At 42.2% G+C, this 23,104-nt stretch overlaps 1 protein-coding gene across 1 annotated transcript in view; it reads right to left on the bottom strand.

The window, feature by feature from the left end:
* Positions 1-23,104, bottom strand: part of PAH (phenylalanine hydroxylase) — a 98,119-nt gene that overhangs the window by 21,015 nt on the left and 54,000 nt on the right. Inside the window, exon 4 of the mRNA XM_044280595.1 lies at positions 18,528-18,616. Within this exon, the coding sequence (XP_044136530.1) occupies positions 18,528-18,616 (89 nt within the window). The remainder of the gene's footprint in view (positions 1-18,527; positions 18,617-23,104) is intronic.

The following is a 23,104-nucleotide window of genomic DNA, read 5'->3' as shown; positions in this document are numbered from 1 at the left end:
AATATCTTGCCCAGCAACAACAGTACAGCGGTGGGTAACGAGAGATTTAGAGGGAATTAAATTTGAGGCCTAGTATTTAGGCGCTGGGTCACCGGTATGGATTTAGTGACAGAATTAGACTTGGAAATACACAGTAGCGGGTGTGTGTGAAGTTATTCTGAATGACCCTATGTGCACCTTCAATATTATATACCCTTTTTGGGATAGATTTCAAATAGCTCTGATATAGCAGGAACCACTAAATTATGAAATTGCTAAATTGGGAATTGTACTTCAACCCAGAACAAAAAATGTGCTTTGACGGGCACTAAATAACTTTCCCAGCTACAACAGGACAACGGTAACGAGAGATTTAGAGGGATTTAAATTTGAGGCCTAGTATTTAGGCGCTGGGTGACAGGTATGGGTTTAGTGACAGAATTAGACTTGGAAATACACAGTAGCGGGTGTGTGTGAAGTTATTCTGAATGACCCTATGTGCACCTTCAATATTATATACCCTTTTTGGGATAGATTTCAAATAGCTCTGATATAGCAGAAACCACTAAATTATGAAATTGCTAAATTGGGAATTGTACTTCAACCCAGAACAAAAAATGTGCTTTGACGGACACTAAATATCTTGCCCAGCAACAACAGTACACCGGTGGGTAACGAGAGATTTAGAGGGAATTAAATTTGAGGCCTAGTATTTAGGCGCTGGGTCACCGGTATGGATTTAGTGACAGAATTAGACTTGGAAATACACAGTAGCGGGTGTGTGTGAAGTTACTCTGAATGACCCTATGTGCACCTTCAATATTATATACCCTTTTTGGGATAGATTTCAAAGAGCTCTGATATAGCAGGAACCACTAAATTATGAAATTGCTAAATTGGGAATTGTATTTCAACCCAGAACAAGAAATGTGCTTGAACGGACACTAAATAACTCGCCCAGCTACAGCACTAGGGACAGATTTAGCTGGATATAAATTTGAGGCCTAGTATTTAGGCGCTGGGTGACAGGTATGGGTTTAGTGACAGAATTAGACTTGGAAATACACAGTAGCGGGTGTGTGTGAAGTTATTCTGAATGACCCTATGTGCACCTTCAATATTATATACCCTTTTTGGGATAGATTTCAAATAGCTCTGATATAGCAGAAACCACTAAATTATGAAATTGCTAAATTGGGAATTGTACTTCAACCCAGAACAAAAAATGTGCTTTGACGGACACTAAATATCTTGCCCAGCAACAACAGTACACCGGTGGGTAACGAGAGATTTAGAGGGAATTAAATTTGAGGCCTAGTATTTAGGCGCTGGGTCACCGGTATGGATTTAGTGACAGAATTAGACTTGGAAATACACAGTAGCGGGTGTGTGTGAAGTTATTCTGAATGACCCTATGTGCACCTTCAATATTATATACCCTTTTTGGGATAGATTTCAAATAGCTCTGATATAGCAGGAACCACTAAATTATGAAATTGCTAAATTGGGAATTGTACTTCAACCCAGAACAAAAAATGTGCTTTGACGGGCACTAAATAACTTTCCCAGCTACAACAGGACAACGGTAACGAGAGATTTAGAGGGATTTAAATTTGAGGCCTAGTATTTAGGCGCTGGGTGACAGGTATGGGTTTAGTGACAGAATTAGACTTGGAAATACACAGTAGCGGGTGTGTGTGAAGTTATTCTGAATGACCCTATGTGCACCTTCAATATTATATACCCTTTTTGGGATAGATTTCAAATAGCTCTGATATAGCAGAAACCACTAAATTATGAAATTGCTAAATTGGGAATTGTACTTCAACCCAGAACAAAAAATGTGCTTTGACGGACACTAAATATCTTGCCCAGCAACAACAGTACACCGGTGGGTAACGAGAGATTTAGAGGGAATTAAATTTGAGGCCTAGTATTTAGGCGCTGGGTCACCGGTATGGATTTAGTGACAGAATTAGACTTGGAAATACACAGTAGCGGGTGTGTGTGAAATTATTCTGAATGACCCTATGTGCACCTTCAATATTATATACCCTTTTTGGGATAGATTTCAAATAGCTCTGATATAGCAGGAACCACTAAATTATGAAATTGCTAAATTGGGAATTGTACTTCAACCCAGAACAAAAAATGTGCTTTGACGGGCACTAAATAACTTTCCCAGCTACAACAGGACAACGGTAACGAGAGATTTAGAGGGATTTAAATTTGAGGCCTAGTATTTAGGCGCTGGGTGACAGGTATGGGTTTAGTGACAGAATTAGACTTGGAAATACACAGTAGCGGGTGTGTGTGAAGTTATTCTGAATGACCCTATGTGCACCTTCAATATTATATACCCTTTTTGGGATAGATTTCAAATAGCTCTGATATAGCAGAAACCACTAAATTATGAAATTGCTAAATTGGGAATTGTACTTCAACCCAGAACAAAAAATGTGCTTTGACGGACACTAAATATCTTGCCCAGCAACAACAGTACAGCGGTGGGTAACGAGAGATTTAGAGGGAATTAAATTTGAGGCCTAGTATTTAGGCGCTGGGTCACCGGTATGGATTTAGTGACAGAATTAGACTTGGAAATACACAGTAGCGGGTGTGTGTGAAGTTACTCTGAATGACCCTATGTGCACCTTCAATATTATATACCCTTTTTGGGATAGATTTCAAAGAGCTCTGATATAGCAGGAACCACTAAATTATGAAATTGCTAAATTGGGAATTGTATTTCAACCCAGAACAAGAAATGTGCTTGAACGGACACTAAATAACTCGCCCAGCTACAGCACTAGGGACAGATTTAGCTGGATATAAATTTGAGGCCTAGTATTTAGGCGCTGGGTGACCGGTATGGATTTAGTGACAGAATTAGACTGGGATATGGCCAAAAAATGAACAGACTATTGCTGGTTAAATGCACTTGGTGTGACAGCTTCACCCTGATGTAGGCTTTAGCCAAAAAACAACCACACCATTGAGGGTTAAATGCACTTGGTGACAGGCGCAGCTTGCCCCTGATTTTGTATATGGCCAAAAAATGAACAGACTATTGCTGGTTAAATGCACTTGGTGTGACAGCTTCACCCTGATGTAGGCTTTAGCCAAAAAACAACCACACCATTGAGGGTTAAATGCACTTGGTGACAGGCGCAGCTTGCCCCTGATTTTGTATATGGCCAAAAAATGAACAGACTATTGCTGGTTAAATGCACTTGGTGTGACAGCTTCACCCTGATGTAGGCTTTAGCCAAAAAACAACCACACCATTGAGGGTTAAATGCACTTGGTGACAGGCGCAGCTTGCCCCTGATTTTGTATATGGCCAAAAAATGAACAGACTATTGCTGGTTAAATGCACTTGGTGTCACAGCTTCACCCTGATGTAGGCTTTAGCCAAAAAACAACCACACCATTGAGGGTTAAATGCACTTGGTCGCAGCTTGTGCTGGCGCACCACAAGACACAAAATGGCCGCCGATCACCCCAGAAAAATGAGACTGACAAACGGTCTGTGCAGCCTAAAAACAGTGAGCAATTGAGGATCAGCAGCTCAATGATCCACAGCTGCAGATCGATCAGTTAATCAAGTCCTTTGGAGGAGTTAATCTGCCTAATCTCGCCCTACTGTCGCAGCCGCAACCTCTCCCTACGCTAATCAGAGCAGAGTGACGGGCGGCGCTATGTGACTCCAGCTTAAATAGAGGCTGGGTCACATGGTGCTCTGGCCAATCACAGCCATGCCAATAGTAGGCATGGCTGTGATGGCCTCTTGGGGCAAGTAGTATGACGCTTGTTGATTGGCTGCTTTGCAGCCTTTCAAAAAGCGCCAAGAAAGCGTCACAAAAGCGCGAAGAAAGCGACGAACACCGAACCCGAACCCGGACTTTTACGAAAATGTCCGGGTTCGGGTCCGTGTCACGGACACCCCAAAATTCGGTACGAACCCGAACTATACAGTTCGAGTTCGCTCATCCCTACTTGTCAGTAAAAGCAAAAAAAGGAAGTGGCCCAAATCATTAAAAATAAAAAGCTAGCATTTTGTAATTATAAAAAAAAAACAGAGCAATGAAGATAAGGAAATCTACAAGATTAGGCAGAAAGAGGCCAAGCAAGTTATAAGAACTTCTAAAGCTCAGGCAGAAGAAAAACTAGCTCAGTCTATGAAAAAAGGGGATAAGACATTCTTCAGATATATAAATGAAAAAAGGAAATTAAAACAAGGAATAACTAAATTAAAAACAAAGGACGGAAGGTATGTAGAAGAGAATAAAGGGCTAGCCGACTGCCTTAATGAATACTTCAGTTCAGTTTTTACAAAAGAAAAAGAAGGAGAAGGACCTCCACTAGAAAGGATGACTAATAAATCGTTTGATGCATGTGTCTTTACAGAGGAAGATGTTCTAAGTCAGCTGTCTAAAGTGAAGACAAATAAGTCACAGGGGCCTGATGAGATACACCCAAAATTATTAAAAGAGCTTAGTGGTGAGCTGGCAAAACCGTTAACAGATTTATTTAACCAATCATTAGTAACAGGAGTCGTCCCGGAAGATTGGAAATTGGCAAATGTCGTGTCCATTCACAAGAAAGGTAGTGGGGAGGAATCGAGCAACTATAGACCAGTGAGTCTGACATCAATAGTAGGCAAATTAATGGAAACCCTATTAAAGGATAGGATTGTGGAACATCTAAAATCCCATGGATTGCAAGATGAAAAACAACATGGGTTTACTTCAGGGAGATCATGTCAAACAAATCTTATAGATTTTTTTGACTGGGTGACTAAAATAATAGACGGTGGAGGTGCAGTAGACATCGCATATCTAGATTTTAGTAAGGCTTTTGACACTGTCCCACATAGAAGACTTATCAATAAACTGCAGTCATTGAGCATGGACTCCCATATTGTTGAGTGGATTAGGCAGTGGCTGAGTGACAGACAACAGAGGGTTGTAGTCAATGGAGAACATTCAAAACAAGGTCATGTTACCAGTGGGGTTCCACAGGGATCTGTACTGGGACCAATTTTGTTTAATATCTTCATAAGTGATATTGCAAAAGGCCTCGATGGTAAGGTTTGTCTTTTTGCTGATGACACAAAGATATGTAACAGGGTTGATGTTCCTGGAGGGAAACACCAAATGGAAAAGATTTAGGAAAACTAGAAGAATGGTCAGAAATTTAATGTGGATAAGTGCAAGATAATGCACCTGGGGCGTAAAAACCCAAGGGCAGAATATAGAATATTTGACACAGTCCTGACCTCAGTATCTGAGGAAAGGGATTTAGGAGTAATTATTTCAGAAGACTTAAAGGTGGGAAGACAATGTAATAGAGCAGCAGGAAATGCCAGCAGAATGCTTGGATGTATAGGGAGAGGTATAAGCAGTAGAAAGAGTGAAGTGCTTATGCCGCTGTACAGAACACTGGTGAGACCTCACTTGGAGTATTGTGCGCAGTACTGGAGGCCATATCTCCAGAAGGATATAGATACTCTAGAGAGAGTTCAGAGAAGAGCTACTAAACTAGTACATGGATTGCAGGATAAAACTTACCAGGAAAGATTAAAGGACCTTAACATGTTTAGCTTGGAAGAAAGAAGAGACCGAGGGGATATGATAGAAACTTTTAAATACATAAAGGGAATCAACTCGGTAAAGGAGGAGAGCATATTTAAAAGAAGAAAAACTACCACATAAGGACACAGTTTTAAATTAGGCTACTTTCACACTAGCGTTGTTTTAATCCGGCGTTCAATTCCGACACTGGAACTGCCCGCCGGATCCGGAAAAACGTGTGAAAACGGATTACATTTGAATCCTGATCAGGCTTTCGATCACAATGGAAAAATGCATTGGAAAAAACGGATCCGCCATTTATGGACTTTAACTTTTTTGTTCACATTTTTCGGGTTTAACATGCAAAAGCCGGATCCGTTTTGACTGAACACACGGGGCCGGATCCGGCGTTAATGCAAGTCAATGGGAAAAAAGCCTGATCAGGCGTTCAGTCAAAGTGTTCAGGCTTTTTGGCCGGAGGTAAAAATACTGCATGCTACGTTTTTCTGAAAAGCCTGATCAGTCAAAAAGACTGAACTGAAGACATCCTGATGCATCCTGAAGGACTGACTCTCCATTCAGAATGCATTAGGATAAAACTGATCAGTTCTTTTCCGGATTTGAGCCCCTAGGACGGAACTCAGCGCCGGAAAAGAAAAACGCTAGTGTGAAAGTACCCTTAGAGGGGCAAAGGTTTAAAAGTAATATAAGGAAGTATTACTTTACTGAGAGAGTAGTGGATGCATGTAATAGCCTTCCTGCAGAAGTGGTAGCTGCAAATACAGTGGAGGAGTTTAAGCATGCATGGGATAGGCATAAGGCTATCCTTCATATAAGATAGGGCCAGGGGCTATCCATAGTATTTAGTATATTGGGCAGACTAGATGGGCCAAATGGTTCTTATCTGCCGACACATTCTATGTTTCTATGTTTCTATGTTTAATATTTTAACAATGTACCATTAAATGCTAAGTTTTAATTGCGGTGAATTTCTTATATAAAGTTGTTTTTTCAATATTGTTACCGCTAATTCTTTTGGCTTTGACTAAGTTGCATTACTAAACTGTGCACGATATTCACATTTTTTGAGTTTCACCTGTACATTTTAGGGGACATTTACTAACACATTTATGCCATGTTTGTGGCGTAAATAAGTCACGCATTTTGTTGCATGACATTTGTGAGGTAGAATTTGCGACTTTTACCCTCTACTATTCCAAAGAGACGAGAAAAGGTGTGGTGTGGTTTTTCACCGATCACCGACGGATCCCTGTTGACTTTAATGGGATTCAGCACTGATACAGCTGCTTTCTTGCATAAATGCAGGGTTTTAGCCAAACAAAAACTATTGCAGCATTTTTTGGTACGACAGCTGGTATTTGTGCCAGATCAAGGAAGCCGGATCCTCCTGCCACAGATGCGAACGCGGCTAAGGGCTTGTTCACACGACCATGGCGGTTTTTGCGCTCTGAAAATTGCGGATCCGCAAAAAACAGATGCTGCCCGTGTGCCTTCCGCAATTTGCGGAACGGAACAGGAGGCCCATTATAGAGATGCCTATTCTTGTCTGTAAAACGGAAAAGAATAGGACAGGACTCATAATTTTTGCGGGGCCACGGAACATAGCAAAAGATGCGGACAGCACACAGAGTGCTGTCCGCATCTTTTGCGAACCCATTGAAATGAATGGTTCCGTATACGGACCGTATGCGGAACGCATTAAATGGTCTGTATACGGAACGCAAAATACGTTCATGTGAACGAGCCCTAAGTCTGTTGCACAGCCTGCCAGTGCAAGAGCTTGAGATTAGCATGGAAAATGCTGATCTAAATAAATGTCCCCCTATGGCTCTATATACACTGTAATGTGTACACACTTTAAGGGTGCCTTCATATGCAGAAGCCGATACAGCACGGCACCTGACTTTTTCAGGTCCCTGCCGGACTGAAAGTGTTGAGGTCCCATTACTCTTGCCACCCATCAATGCCCTCAGCTGTTATATGGGCTACAGGGACCCAACAGACGGGGACAGCGATATGGACCTTGAACAGCAGGACCATAAACCGGTGAATAGTGTGTTTTTACTTTGGGCACATGGTCCGGCCACTGTTGGTTCTATGCCGGACAACCTCTTTAAGTCTATATTAAGTATTTTTTTTCAGGGTGTCATCATAATAAGAAACTTCAGAGAAAAATATTGGCAACACTTAATCATTGTAAGCAGGAGGCAAGAAGAACTGCATATAGCGATATAAAGCCCTATTAATATTCAGCAGGACAAAGGCTTAGTTCATAGCGTATGTCAATGAACTATAAAGGGACAAGTGCTTTGTCCCTTTAGGAGGAAATGACACAAGGGTATAATAATGTTTATTTCTGCGTCTCTTTTATATCTCTTTTGAAAATATTACTCAGAACTTTATGAATCAGATCATACAATGCCTTATGCATATTGGATTCATCTAGAGCACAAGTGACCAATTATCTATAATTACACCTAATCATTTAAAGCAATAGAAACATTTTCAGCATTGAATGTGCCCTGTCTATTTCATTGTACATGAAAACTTTCCCAAGCAATGAGTATATTACATAAAAAAACACCTGAGCCCAGACTATGGCAATAACAGAGCAGATGAGAGCACTCTGACACATATGAATTGTAAATGCTGTATACTGGGGCAGGTGTGTAATAGCGTATTGATATAGGCTTCCACTGTGATATACTGTACTATATATATGGTTATATGAATGATGACTTAACCAGTGGTGCACCTATATGTGGCGGTCACAACTGGCCATGGAATATGAGGGGTTAAATGTCTGTGATTGACATTAACACCGACCACAGACATTAGCAACTGGTGTCTGGACAGCAGAACCTGGTGCCTATGGTGCCTGATACAGCCTGGAGCGGACACCATCTTTAGAGACCAGACTTCTTGCAGAGGGTAAAAAGGGGTGACGGTCTGTTTAAAAGGCACTGACCATGGACAACACTACAGCTGGTAGAGTGAGATGCTCAGTTTTCTTTTCCTCTTGGAAGGAAAGCTGGTTTGCACATCTCTTCCCCAGAGGAGCATTATGTGTTGGCCGACCTATTCCTTCTATACCCCAAAAAATTCTTAGCAAATTTAGATAAAATGAAACAAAATGAATTTGATAAAATTTGCTTATCCTTATCAGAAGTCTATGGGCTGCAAAGGTGATCCGTCCTGTTTCCGTTATGCAGGGGAGTCCTCTCCTGCATAACAGAAACGGGACGGATCCATTATGCAGACCATAGACTTCTATTATGACGGAATGAATAACGGACTGCCTCTAAAGGCATTCCATTATACATTCCGTCATAGAAGTGCGTTATGGTCCGTGGTGACGTAACATGAAATTCGCTCATCTCTAGTCATAGTGATATTCTATGGGGAATGGGTTAGACTGTGAAGAAATTACTCTAGGCTTTTTCATGGCGAAAAATACTGCTGAGTATTCTGAATCTCTTATGCAGACTGCTGGTGCCAGGGTGTCAAAATGAAATCAAAATTTAATACGCAAAAAAGGCCAGATTTTAATGAAGGAAGCTATCAGATCGAAAATACATCTACATAACAGAATACCGCATTTGCCACTAGATCCAGTTGCTAGTTCAATCAGATTAAAACAGTGGCGTAGCTTTTGTGGTTGCAGTGGTCGCAACTGCAGCTGGGCACCTAAGCCAGATGAGCCCATAGGAACCCCCTTGCCAGTGGCACTCCTCCAATTATGTATCGCTGCCCTCCCTGCACTAGGCCAGAAGCCTATTAGAGGCTGGCACAGTTGGTATGATGATGTAAACAAGCCAGAAGCGACTGCCACCGCATTGCTGACAGCAGAGGTAAGTATTTCAGTTTATTGTTTTTTATTTTGCACCATGCTGTTGGGCCACCATGGGGGGAGCACTATGGGGACATCTACTGTGGGCACTTAATAGACGCATTTTGTACTGGCACACATAAGGAGGCATGTTCTTGTACTGGCATAAATTATGGGAGGCACTATGGGGACAATGGTTCTACTAGGCGCACTAAGAGAGGGTATTTTTGTACTGGCACACAAGGGGACTTTTATGTATTAGCACACATTTTAAGGGGGCATTTTTTGCACTGGCACACATTATAAGTGGGCATTTTTTGCACTGGCACACATTATAAGCGGGCATTTTTTGCACTTGTATACAGTATAAGGGTGCATTTTTTGCAATGGCACACATTATAAGGGGGCATTTTTTACACTTGCATGCATTATAAGGGGGTATTTTTTGTACTGGTGCACATTATAAGGAGGTATTTTTTGTACTGGTGCATGATATAAGGGGGTATTTTTTGTACTGGTGCACACTATAAGGGGGAATTTTTTGCACGGACACTTATTATAAGGGGATATTTGTGCTGGCACCCATTATAAGGGGGTATTTTTTGTACTACCACACATTATGAGGGGTATTTTTTGTACTTGTGCACATTATAAGGGGGTATTCTTTGCAATGGTGTACATTATAGGGGTATTTTATGTGCTGGCGCATATTATAAGTGACAATTTTTTTGTACTGGCACATGTTATAAGGGGGGATTTTGTACTGCATTTTTCTACAGGTACACATAATTAGGAGAATTATTACTACTGGAGGACTATGGGTAATATGATTACTAGTAGGGGCACTATGGGGGCATTATTACTATTGGGGACATTGTTACAGTGGTTGTCCTATTTTAGCAAGTGGCATTTATCATGTAGAACAAGTTAATACAAGGCACTTACTAATGTATTATTTTTATTCATATTGCTTCCTTTGCTGGCTTGATTAATTGTTTCCACGGTTACAACCACCCTGGAATCCATCACTGGTGGTCGTGCTTGTACACCATATGAAAAAGCAAAGGCCTCTCTGGTGGCCGGTACCGTGGGATCACATATAGGCTACTGCTTTCTCCTATAGTGTGCAATACAACCACCAGTGATGGATTGCAGGGTGGCCGTAACCATGGAAACGAGCAGTGTATAATGTGATGGATAAGTGAATCCAGATAGCAAAGGATGCAATATGGACAATCACAATACATTAGTAAGTGCCTTGTATTAACTTTCTCTACACGATAAATGATATGTATTTGCTAAAGTGAGACAACCCCTATAACACTAACTGCTAATTATTTCTATTGGAGACATTGGGGTGCTCTATTACTGTGGGGGGCACTAGCTTAGCGCATTTATTTCAGGGGACAATTATGTTTACACTATTAGTGTCAGGGACACTATTTACTCGGCACAGTTACTTTTTAGGGTACCGTGTGCCAATAAATATTGAAGGAGTCACTATCTGTGTGGTACTAATATTTTTTCAGGGGGACTGTTTCTGCAGTATAGTAATGGGGAGCACAGGGGTCACAGGATGGGGTGTTCAGAAGGTGGGAGGATGGTCAAATAGTAGGAAAATAAGATATCTGATTGTCGTCAAACTCTGCAGAGACAAGAGAAGGCTAAAAAAATTTATCATGGCGGTCTGGTCTGAATGGAGAATAGGAGGAAAGAGAACATCTACATCACAGGAGACGTCAATAGATGTAATCAGTATGTGGCACCGTATTACCCTGTTCTGTAGCACTGTATGTAATATTTTGCAAGTATGTCTTTAAGACCGGACACACATAAGCGAGTTGAATGCAATAAACTCGAAGATGTGTCAGCGAGATGTCCCTTTCTGGTTTCTGCTCCTCTGACAGGATCTCACAGCATTAGGGCTCATTCACACGAACGTGTGAAGCCCGTGCCCGTACTGTGGACCGCAATGCACGGGCACTGTCCGTGGGGCAGGCACATGGGCCATTTACTTGAATAGGTCTGCGATCCTTCTGTTCCGCAAAAAGATAGAGCAAGTTCTACCTTTTTGTGGTGCGGAAGCACGGAACGGAATCCCAGAACGCACTCCATAGTGCTTCCGTAGTGTTCCGTTCCGTTCTTCCGTTCCGCGTCTCCGGATTTGTGCTCCCATTGAATTGAATGGGTCCGCATCCATGATGTGGAATGGCCACGGAACAGTGCCCGTGTATTGCGGATCTGCAAATTCGGTCCGCAATAGGGCAACGGGCATCACATAATCTGGGTACAATCAAATAATTTATTTATAGTTCTCGTGGTTTGTAAAGTAAGATGGGTGGAAGTATAAAAATTTATAAATATAGAGATAAAGAATAAAAAATGAAAAATAATAGAAATAAAAAATAGAAATATAATTAAAAAGATAATATTTTAGTAGAAAATATGAGTAGTGAGTGATCACCACTGGGTAATGAATACCCTGTAAAATATCTGGAAAAAAGTCTGGAAGAAAGTCTGGAAAATAAAGTCTTTCATAAACAGTTTTTCATATGATGGTGGCCACTGTTTAAAATATAAAATTGAATAAAAGATATCTTGTATGATAAGGTAGTCCTTTATGGAGGTAAAAGAACGCTGAGCAGAGGATGATGGCTCTGTTTGTATAATATATTGTAGATGTCAGTCGCCGCACAGCCCGGGATAAAGCAGCAGGCATGTACATATAGCTACAATTCAAAGCTTTAGATAATATGTAACTGTTATTTGTATTTCATATGCCAAGCTGTGGAGGGAAGGGGAGCTCTGTGCCTGAGTGCGGCGTCCCGCACTGTCTCTGGCTACAGAGGTCACTTACCCTTCCTAGGCTGCAAAAAAGTGTCACACGTGTGGTATCGCCGTACTCAGGAGAAGTTGGGGAATGTGTTTTGGGGTGTCATTTTACATATACCCATGCTGGGTGAGATAAATATCTCAGTCAAATGCCAACTTTGTATAAAAAAATGGGAAAAGTTGTCTTTTGCCGAGATATTTATCTCACCCAGCATGGGTATATGTAAAATGACACCCCAAAACACATTTCCCAACTTCTCCTGAGTACGGCAATACCACATGTGTGACACTTTTTTGCAGCCTAGGTGGGCAAAGGGGCCCACATTTCAAAGAGCATCTTTCGGATTTCACAGGCCATTTTTTACAGATTTTGATTTCAAACTACTTCGCACGCATTTGGGCCCCTAAAATGCCTAGGGCAGTATAACTACCCCACAAGTGACCCCATTTTGGAAAGAAGACACCCCAAGGTATTTCGTGATGGGCATAGTGAGTTCATGGAAGTTTTTATTTTTTGTCACAAGTTAGTGGAATATGAGACTTTGTAAGAAAAAAAAATCATCATTTTCCGCTAACTTGTGACAATATAATAAAAAATTTTTGGAACTCGCCATGCCCCTCACGGAATACCTTGGGGTGTCTTCTTTCCAAAATGGGGTCACTTGTGGGGTAGTTATACTGCCCTGGCATTTTAGGGGCCCTAATGCGTGAGAAGTAGTTTGAAATCAAAATCTGTAAAAAATGCCCTGTGAAATCCGAAAGGTGCACTTTGGAATGTGGGCCCATTTGCCCACCTAGGCTACAAAAAAGTGTCACACATGTGGTATTGCCGTACTCAGAAGAAGTAGGACAATGTGTTTTGGGGTGTCTTTTTACATATACCCATGCTGGGTGAGAGAAATATCTCTCGCAAAAAAACACTTTTCCCTTTTTTTTATAAAAAGTTGGCATTTAACCAAGATATTTATCTCACCCAGCATGGGTATATGTAAAATGACACCCCAAAACACATTCCCAAACTTCTCCTGAGTACGGCAATACCACATGTGTGACACTTTTTTGCAGCCTAGATGCGCAAAGGGGCCCAAATTCCTTTTAGGAGGGCATTTTTAGACATTTGGATCCCAGACTTCTTCTCACGCTTTAGGGCCCCTAAAAAGCCAAGGCAGTATATATACCCCACATGTGACCCCATTTTGGAAAGCAGACACCCCAAGGTATTCAATGAGGGGCATGGCGAGTTCATAGATTTTTTTTTTTGGGCACAAGTTAGCGGAATTGTTTATTTTTTTTTTCTCACAAAGTCTCCAGTTTCCGCTAACTTGGGACAAAAATTTAACTCTTTCATGGACTCAATATGCCCATCAGCGAATACCTTGGGGTGTCTTCTTTCCAAAATGGGGTCATTTGTGGGGTGTTTGTACTGCCCTGGCATTTGAGGGTCTCCGCAATCATTACACTGTATGGCCAGCATTAGGAGTTTCTGCTATTCTCCTTATATTGAGCATACAGGTAATGAGATTTATTTTTTCCGTTCAGCCTCTGGGCTGAAAGAAAAAATGAACGGCACAGATTTCTTCATTCGCATCGATCAATGTGGATGAAAAAAATCTCTGCCCAAAAAAAAAAAAGGAGGGGAAAGGCGTCTGCCAGGACATAGGAGCTCCGCCCAACATCCATACCCACTTAGCTCGTATGCCCTGGCAAACCCGATTTCTCCATTCACATCAATCGATGTGGATGAATAAATCATTGCCGGGATTTTTTTTTATTTTTTTTATATATACAAAGTGTTTGCCAAAGCATATGAACACCGCCGCCTCCTCAGCTCATATGCCTCGGCAAACGTATCTTTTACTGCAGAGGAGAAATCTCGTCTTGCAGCGCCGCATACACCGACTTTTGTGTAATCTGACAGCAGCGCAATGCTTCTGTCAGAATGCACATCAGTGCTGCAGCTAGTCGATCGGTTGGTCCACCTGGAAGGTAAAAAAAACAAAACAAAAAAGAAAAAGAAACAGGCCGCAAGGCAATAAATTTATTAACTTTTATAATAACATTTGAACGGAACATATAAACTTTATTTAACTTTTTGAACAGAACGTTAACTTTTTTGCTTACTGGTGTTTTTTTTTTTTTACCTTTATAGGACAAACCTCTCCTTCCCCATGGGACAATGTGCAAAGCGCAAATCGCCCAAAGATGTGGTAAAGTACATTATGCACTTTGTCCCAGGTGAAAGGAGAGGTTTGCAGCAGCTCTGTGTGAATGGGCCCTAATAGCCCTGTGTGCCTGTCCTGTGAGATGCAATCCCTATGCTAAGTGTACCTGTGTGTGGTACTTCCGGAAACACTCCCCAAAGCATAGGGCAGGGTGGTCAGGGCAGTCAGGACAGAAATAGCGGGTGTCACGCCTTATTCCACTCCTGCTACAGACACAACATCTTTTTCGGGGTGACGGTTGGGTTGAGGTACCAGCAACGACATTGGGGAAATGTCGCTCGTGTAGACGGCTCACTACACTAGTGGATAGGGCCACGGAACCTCCTGGATACAGGAGGTTCTCGATGATCTCTTCCTGAAATTTAAGGAAGGATCCTGTTCTCCCAGCCTTACTGTAGAGAACAAAACTATTATAGGCAGCCAATTGAATTAAATATACAGACACCTTCTTAAACCAGCGTCTGGTGCGTCGGGAAACTAAATAGGGAGCCAACATCTGGTCACTGAAGTCCACCCTTCCCATGAGCGAATTATAGTCGTGGACACAGAGAGGCTTTCCAATGACACTGGTTGCTCGTTCAATTTGTATTGTCATGTCTGCGTGAATGGAGGAGAGCATGTAAACGTCACGCTTGTCTCTCCATTTTACCGCAAACAGTTCTTCATTACACAAGGCAGCCCTCTCCCCCCTTGCAAGACGGGTGGTAACGAGCCGTTTGGGGAAGCCCCAGCGACTAGGTCACGCGGTGCCACAGCAGCCAATCTGTTCTAGGAACAAATGCCTGAAGAGGGGCACACTTGTGTAGAAATTGTCCACATAAAGATGGTACCCCTTGCCAAATAAGGGTGACACCAAGTCCCAGACTGTCTTCCCACTGCTCCCCAGGTAGTCAGGGCAACCAACAGGCTCCAGGGTCTGATCTTTACCCTCATAGATCCGAAATTTGTGGGTATAGCCTGTGGCCCTTTCACAGAGCTTATACAATTTGATCCCATACCGGGCGCGCTTGCTTGGGATGTATTGTTTGAAGCCAAGGCGCCCGGTAAAATGTATAAGGGACTCGTCTACACAGATGTTTTGCTCAGGGGTATACAAATCAGCAAATTTGTTGTTGAAGTGGTCTATGAGGGGCCGAATTTTGTGGAGCCAGTCAAAAGCTGGGTGGCCTCTGGGACGGGAGGTGATGTTATCGCTAAAGTGCAGGAAACGCAGGATGGCCTCAAATCGTGCCCTGTACATGGCAGCAGAGAACATGGGCATGTGATGAATTGGGTTCGTGGACCAATATGACCGCAATTCATGCTTTTTGGTTAGACCCATGTTGAGGAGAAGGCCCAGAAAAAAAAAATATTCGGAAACTTGGACGGGTTTCCATCGGGAAGGCTGGGCATAATAGCTTCCCGGGTTGGCGGCTATAAATTGAGTGGCATACTGATTTGTTTCTGCCACGACTATGTCCAAGAGCTCCGCAGTCAAGAACAGCTCAAAAAATCCCAGGGCTGAACCGATCTGAGCTGTCTCAACCCGAACTCCAGACTGGACGGTGAAAGGGGGAACTAATGGTGCGGCTGAAGTTGGGGACTGCCAATCAGGGTTTGCCAACACCTCAGGGACTCTAGGGGGTCTACGGGCCTGTCTGTGCGGTAGCTGCGACAGGGTAACTATTGCACGTGCCACCGTACCAGCTTCAACTGCCCTTCTGGTCCTCGCCACTTCACCATGTTGTACGGCAGTGCTGGTACTAGGTCCAGGGTGGGCTGCGCTGCTGGTGTATGCCTCACCACATAATCCGACAGCGCTGCCCTTGAAGCGGATCCTGCGCAACCTGTGGTCTAGCAACACGGGGTACGCCTGTTGGTATCAGGGAACTCAACCTCCTCGTCCGAACTTTGGGTCAGTCTGCCACTGCTTTCTACAGGTTCATATTCTGACCCGCTGGATTCGTCCATCCGACTGGGTCAGAATCCTGTAGGCCTCTTCAGAAGAATACCCCTTGTTTGACATTTGGACTACAAAATTTAGGGGGTATTCCCTGAGACTACCCAAGAAAAAAAGCAAGCCTGTCTTACAAATGGGAGGCTAGCGAAGTACCGGAGGCTTCTGCGATTGATAAAAAATATCAAAACTGATTTTTTTTATCGCCGCAGCGCTTGTCACTGCGGCGGGGCGGGCGTGGGTGAACGCACGTGTGGGCGACCGATCAGGCCTGATTGGGCAAACACTGCGTTTTGGGTGGAGGGCGAACTAAAGTGACACTAGTACTATTATAGATCTGACCGTGATCAGTTTTGATCACTTCCAGATACTATAAAAGTACAAATGCTGATTAGCGATACGCTAATCAGCGAATCAGTGACTGCGGTGCGGTGGGCTGGGCTCTAACCGATTGCTAACTACCTAACCAAGGGGCCTAAACTATCCTAAAACCTAACAGTCAATACCAGTGAAAAAAAAAAGTGACAGTTTACACTGATCACTTTTTTCCCTTTCACTAGGTGATTGACAGGGGCGATCAAGGGGTTAATTGGGGGTGATGGGGGGTGATCTGGGGGCTAAGTGTTGTGTCTTCAGTGTACTCACTGTGAACTGTGCTCCTCTGCTGAGACCAACCAACGAAAAGAATCAGCAGAGGAGCACAGCAGCCATTTAACACCTTATATTTATAAATATAAAGTGTTAAATGGCCTGTGATTAGTTTTTTTTTAAATCATCAGCATGCCAGCGATCATCATTGGCTAGCAGGGTGATGATGTATGATGTAACCCCCCTCGAACTTTTGCCGGCCCGCGATGCGCATGCGCGGGCCGGCTGTGAGCGTAATCTCGCGTCTCGCGAGATGACTCGTATATGCGATCCTGCGTTAGGCGGTCCAGAGGCGGTTAAAGGGCTTCTGTCACCCCACTAAACAGATTTTTTTTTTGTGTGTACTTATAATCCCTATCCTGCGATATTGCTATACCTTATGTTATTGCCGACAGGTGTAAAATAACTATCCAAAATCAATGCTCAGCCTTTTAAACAGGCCTTAAAGGGCTTCTGTCACCCCACTAATCAGATTTTTTTTTTATAATCCCTATCCTGCGATATTTTCGTTCAGTAGATTTTGCAAAAAACGTACTTTTATGATATGCTGATTACCTTTCTACCAGCAAGTAGGGCGTCTACTTGCTGGTAGCAGCTGCAGAAAACCGCCCCCTCCCCTTGTTGATTGACCGGGCCAGCTGCGATCTCCTCCTCTGGCCGGCCCTGTCAGCATTTCAAAAATCGGGCTCCTGTGTTGATTCGGCGCAGGCACTGTGAGATAAGGAGGCTCGCCTCCTCAGCACTCCCTCAGTGCGCCTGCGCCGATGACATCACCGAAAGAGAAGACGTCATCAGCGCAGGCGCACTGAGGGAGTGCTGAGGAGGCGAGCCTCCTTATCTCAGAGCGCCTGCGCCGAATATACACAGGTGCGCGATTTTTGAAATGCTGACAGGGCCGGCCGGAGGAGGAGATCGCGGCTGGCCCTGTCAATCAACAAGAGGAGGGGGCGGTTTTCTGCGGCTGCTACCAGCAAGTAGACGCCCTACTTGCTGGTAGACAGGTAATTAGCATATCATAAAAGTAAGTTTTTTGCAAAATCTACTCAACGAAAATTATTAATAATATAAGGTATTGCAATATCGATAGGGATTATAAAAAAATCCATTTAGTGGGGTGTCCTTTAAGGCCTGTTTAAAAGGCTGAGCATTGATTTTGGATAGTTATTTTACACCTGTTGGTGCACAGTACTCTTTCCATTTAGAAGAAAATAGATTTGCATGTCTCTATCCCAGGGGAACATTACGCATTGGCTGGCAGTGTTTTTCTCTCTTTGATTCGGCTAAAACAAATCTAAAAAAATTCAAGTTTGTTAGAATCAGAATTTTTTTAAAAATTAATGACAAATTCAGAAATATTTTTCTCAATTCTATAAAAGACTAGTGCTTGTAATATCTGCCTAAATAATTTCACGTCACTCACTCTGAGACAGGACATTAAAACAAATAGCAGTGACTATAATAAAGAAATAGGAACGCATTCTTACAGGATGATCTGCTTCAAGTTCCGCTCCATAGCTCAAGATCTGATTTGCAAACTTGTCAAGGTCTTGAATGGTTTTTGGAAACCATGGGACTAAAACAAAAGAGAAAAGCAATAACAATTGACATAATTTGTAATAATGTAATCAATATATATATTGACATTTATGTTTTCCTGATAAACCTAATATGGCTATGATGTTTCTTTTCTTTAGTACATTGTGCTACTTCACATCTCTTGTCTGCCGTCTGTTAGCATTAGGAGGCTAATGTGTATACAGTTCTGTATTGCTTCTATTGACCTGAATAGGCGCTTCATACAGATAGGACCCCTAGTGGTGACAACAGGCAGCTGAGATTTTTATTAACATTGTACTGAAGAAATAGAAATAAAAAATGTTGTTGATTTTCCAGAAGAATATGGTAAACACAATTTTAATGTGACATAAAAATGTTTTTTTTTCTTTCTGTTATAGTAATAAAGTGACTACAACAGGCTTTAGTAACTTGATAATATTCAGTTGCTATAAACTTAATAGAAATTGAAAATATTAGAAAATATAGAAAATATTATATCTCTTCATTTAAAGTTACACTTTTTTGGCGTGCATCATAATTCCCTAATAAAAAGTTTTTATTGGAAATACTCATTCTAAATGTGGAAATGATTTCATGCTCATATATAGCACTATGGAGAAACCTAGGGCCCATGCACCATGTGTTTTATGCCAACGTAATTTTGTCACAAACACCCGCGCTGAAATTTTACCAGCAGCTATGTGGTTTCTGTCTCCCATTCATTTCAATGGGATGCTGCGCTGAAGATTGCGGAGTGAGAGTTTCAAGAGGGTACATGTCAGTTCTCAGCGTGGCTACTGCTGTAATGGGAGACAGAAACCACACGGCCGCAGAAAAAATCTGGGCGCGGGTGTCGGCACCGAAATTCTGCTGGCAAAAGATGCCCTGTGAATGGGCCCTAACAATATGTGCAGCCGAATACCAGCTGTAACAGATGTGTCCACACGTAACTGTTCATTTATCTCAACACATGACCAAACTAATTTCAACACAATATCCCAATCTTGTGACTCTCTGCAATTACCAAAAGTGCCTACAATACAACAGGTCACACAGCAGGTGGTGCATTGTGTTTCTAGCTAAAACCTGTAAATTGAGTCATGAGCATAACCTAGCAGAAACATTTTATACTGTACATGTAGATCAGGGGTCTCAAAATGGTCAAATATATGGGCTGCCCACAGAATTTTTTTAGGCTTTGCTCATTTCAAATACCTCCCAGCAGCATCCGATAACACTATGGGCTAGATTTATCATTAGCTCAGGTCAGAATAATGGAGTGAAAAAGTCCCCAAAAAAGTCCCAAACGCTAAAACTGCACACAAATTTTCTGCTCTGCACTATGCTCTCCAGTTTTCTGAAAGTGGGCGTGTTTTCTTATGTAAATGAATCTCTAGACAGATTTACTATTGGGACTATTTAAAAAGTCGCAATTTCACTCCAGTGAGGACCATGCTTATCTTTTGAGACTTTTTAATAGAACATGCGACTTTTTCATAAAACGTGCAAATTTTTCGTAAAGATGGGCGACTTTTGTAAAGCTGCTTACTGACGGATAAACTGCTACCGTCAAACCACATTTATTACAGTCTTAAAGGGCCGATCATAAATCTGACTTGGCTAAAACTGACTTTAGCCATATGTTAAAGTGGAGTGAGCTGTCAGAGTCATGGTAAATCTGGCACCATGTGTAGCATATAATACCTCCCAGCAGTATCCAATACCACTATGTAGCATATAATACCTCCCAGCAGTATCCAATACCACTATGTAGCATATAATACCTCCCAGCAGCCTCCGATAACACTACGTAGCATATAATACCTCCCAGCAGCATCCGATAACACTATGTGTAGCATATAATACCTCCCAGCAGCATCCGATAACACTATGTAGCATATAATATCTCCCAGCAGCATCCGATAACACTATGTAGCATATAATACCTCCCAGCAGCATCTGATAACACTATTTGTAGCGTATTATACCTCCTAGCAGCATCCGATAACACTATGTAGCATATAATACCTACCAGCGATAACACTATGTGCAGCATATAATACCTCCCAGCAGCATCCGATACCACTATGTAGCATATAATACCTCCCAGCAGCATCCAATAACACTATGTAGCATATAATACCTCCCAGCAGTATCCAATACCACTATGTAGCATATAATACCTCCCAGCAGTATCCAATACCACTATGTAGCATATAATACCTCCCAGCAGCCTCCGATAACACTATGTAGCATATAATACCTCCCAGCAGCATCCGATAACACTATGTGTAGCATATAATACCTCCCAGCAGCATCCGATAACACTATGTAGCATATAATACCTCCCAGCAGCACCAGATAACACTATGTAGCATATAATATCTCCCAGCAGCATCCGATAACACTATGTAGCATATAATACCTCTCAGCAGCATCCGATAACACTATGTAGCATATAATACCTCCCAGCAGCATCCAATAACACTATGTAGCATATAATACCTCCCAGCAGCATCTGATAACACTATTTGTAGCGTATTATACCTCCTAGCAGCATCCGATAACACTATGTAGCATATAATACCTACCAGCAGCATCTGATAACACTATGTGCAGCATATAATACCTCCCAGCAGCATCCGATACCACTATGTAGCATATAATACCTCCCAGCAGCATCCAATAACACTATGTAGCATATAATACCTCCCAGCAGCATCCGATAACACTATGTAGCATATAATACCTCCCAGCAGCATCCGATAACACTATGTAGCATATAATTTCTCCCAGCAGCATCCGATAACACTATGTAGCATATAATACCTCCCAGCAGCATCCGATACCACTATGTAGCATATAATACCTCCCAGCAGCATCCGATAACACTATGTAGCGTATAATACCTCCCAGCAGCATCCGATAACACTATGTAGCATATAACACCTCCCAGCAGCATCCGATACCACTATGTAGCATATAATTTCTCCCAGCAGCATCCGATAACACTATGTAGCGTATAATACCTCCCAGCAGCATCCGATAACACTATGTAGCATATAACACCTCCCAGCAGCATCCGATACCACTATGTAGCATATAATTTCTCCCAGCAGCATCCGATAACACTATGTAGCGTATAATACCTCCTAGCAGCATCGATAACACTATGTAGCATATAATACCTCCTAGCAGCTTCCGATAACACTATATAGCGTATAATACCTCCCAGCAGCATCCGATAACACTATGTAGCATATAATACCTCCCAGCAGCATCCGATAACACTATGTAGCGTATTATACCTCCTAGCAGCATCCGATAACACTATGTAGCATATAATACCTCCCAGCAGCATCCGATAACACTATGTAGCATATAATACCTCCCAGCAGCATCCGATAACACTATGTAGCATATAATACCTCCTAGCAGCATCCAATAAAACTATGTAGCATATAATACCAATATAATTTTGCCAGAATTCAGGTGTAGCCACAATAGTAAAGTGTGCCATCATGTTTTATGTGTTTGATGTTGCAATAAAAGCTAATATTGGTTGATATTAGACACTTCACTCAAGATGATGTGAGTACGGTACAACAGACTCCAATCAGATAGGAATTGATTGTATCATAATTCAGTATCATGCAGTCAATGCTGATGAGGGCAGCCACGGTCGGTCCAGGAGATGTGGCCGACACATAGACCATGCATGGTCGTGTGAATCAGGCCTTACAGAAGATCCCACCCTTATGGCAGCTGCACTTTTAGATCACTCACTTGCAATCACATGTTTCTGATTCAGCACAGATGCTGTGGAGAACAAGTTGTCATGAAGCAAAAAAGCAGAACTCGGACCTGAAATCAAGTGATGGAAGAAGAAGAATATAGACACACAATGCAGCACAGGTAAGAATGAGAAAAGAAAAGCAGAGAAATATGTATCAAGTTAATTATCAATTCATAATAAAGCAACCAATACAAACAGATATGCAATGATACAATGTGCAATAATATATCATATGCATATTATCATATACATAACATATATGAGCAAGAATTAAAACCTGGGCAGCAGGACACAGCTTGATTTAGAAAATATATTCAAGGATTATAATGCATGCTGGATTCATACTGATATTGCCGATGAAGCGTTAACCACTGTGCTAACAGACAACCCTATTAATCAGCTTTAACTAGCCTAAGGACTAGGTATAGTATGCATCCTGTATCCAGCGGTGCAGTTTGATATTCTTCTTACTAATTTTGTAAATCAGTTTTAAGAGACGTTTCCAGGTTAATAATCTGGATGACCTATCCTGAGGATAGGTCATCAATCTCTAATCAGTGGGAACAGGACTCCTAGCACCTCCCATGATTAGCTGTTACCTGCAGCCACTGTTACCTTCGAGCAGAGATGTGCTTTATGATCCATTGTTAGTGGTAGTTCCAGCCCTGGCATCTGCAGGTTACAGCTGATCGGTAGGGGTGCCACTAG

Source organism: Bufo gargarizans, chromosome 2 (genome assembly GCF_014858855.1).
Source record: "Bufo gargarizans isolate SCDJY-AF-19 chromosome 2, ASM1485885v1, whole genome shotgun sequence".
In the NCBI taxonomy this organism is placed as follows: Eukaryota; Metazoa; Chordata; class Amphibia; order Anura; family Bufonidae; genus Bufo; species Bufo gargarizans.
The sequence above is the reverse complement of the archived record's forward strand: the minus strand, read 5'-3'. Positions and strand labels throughout refer to the sequence as shown.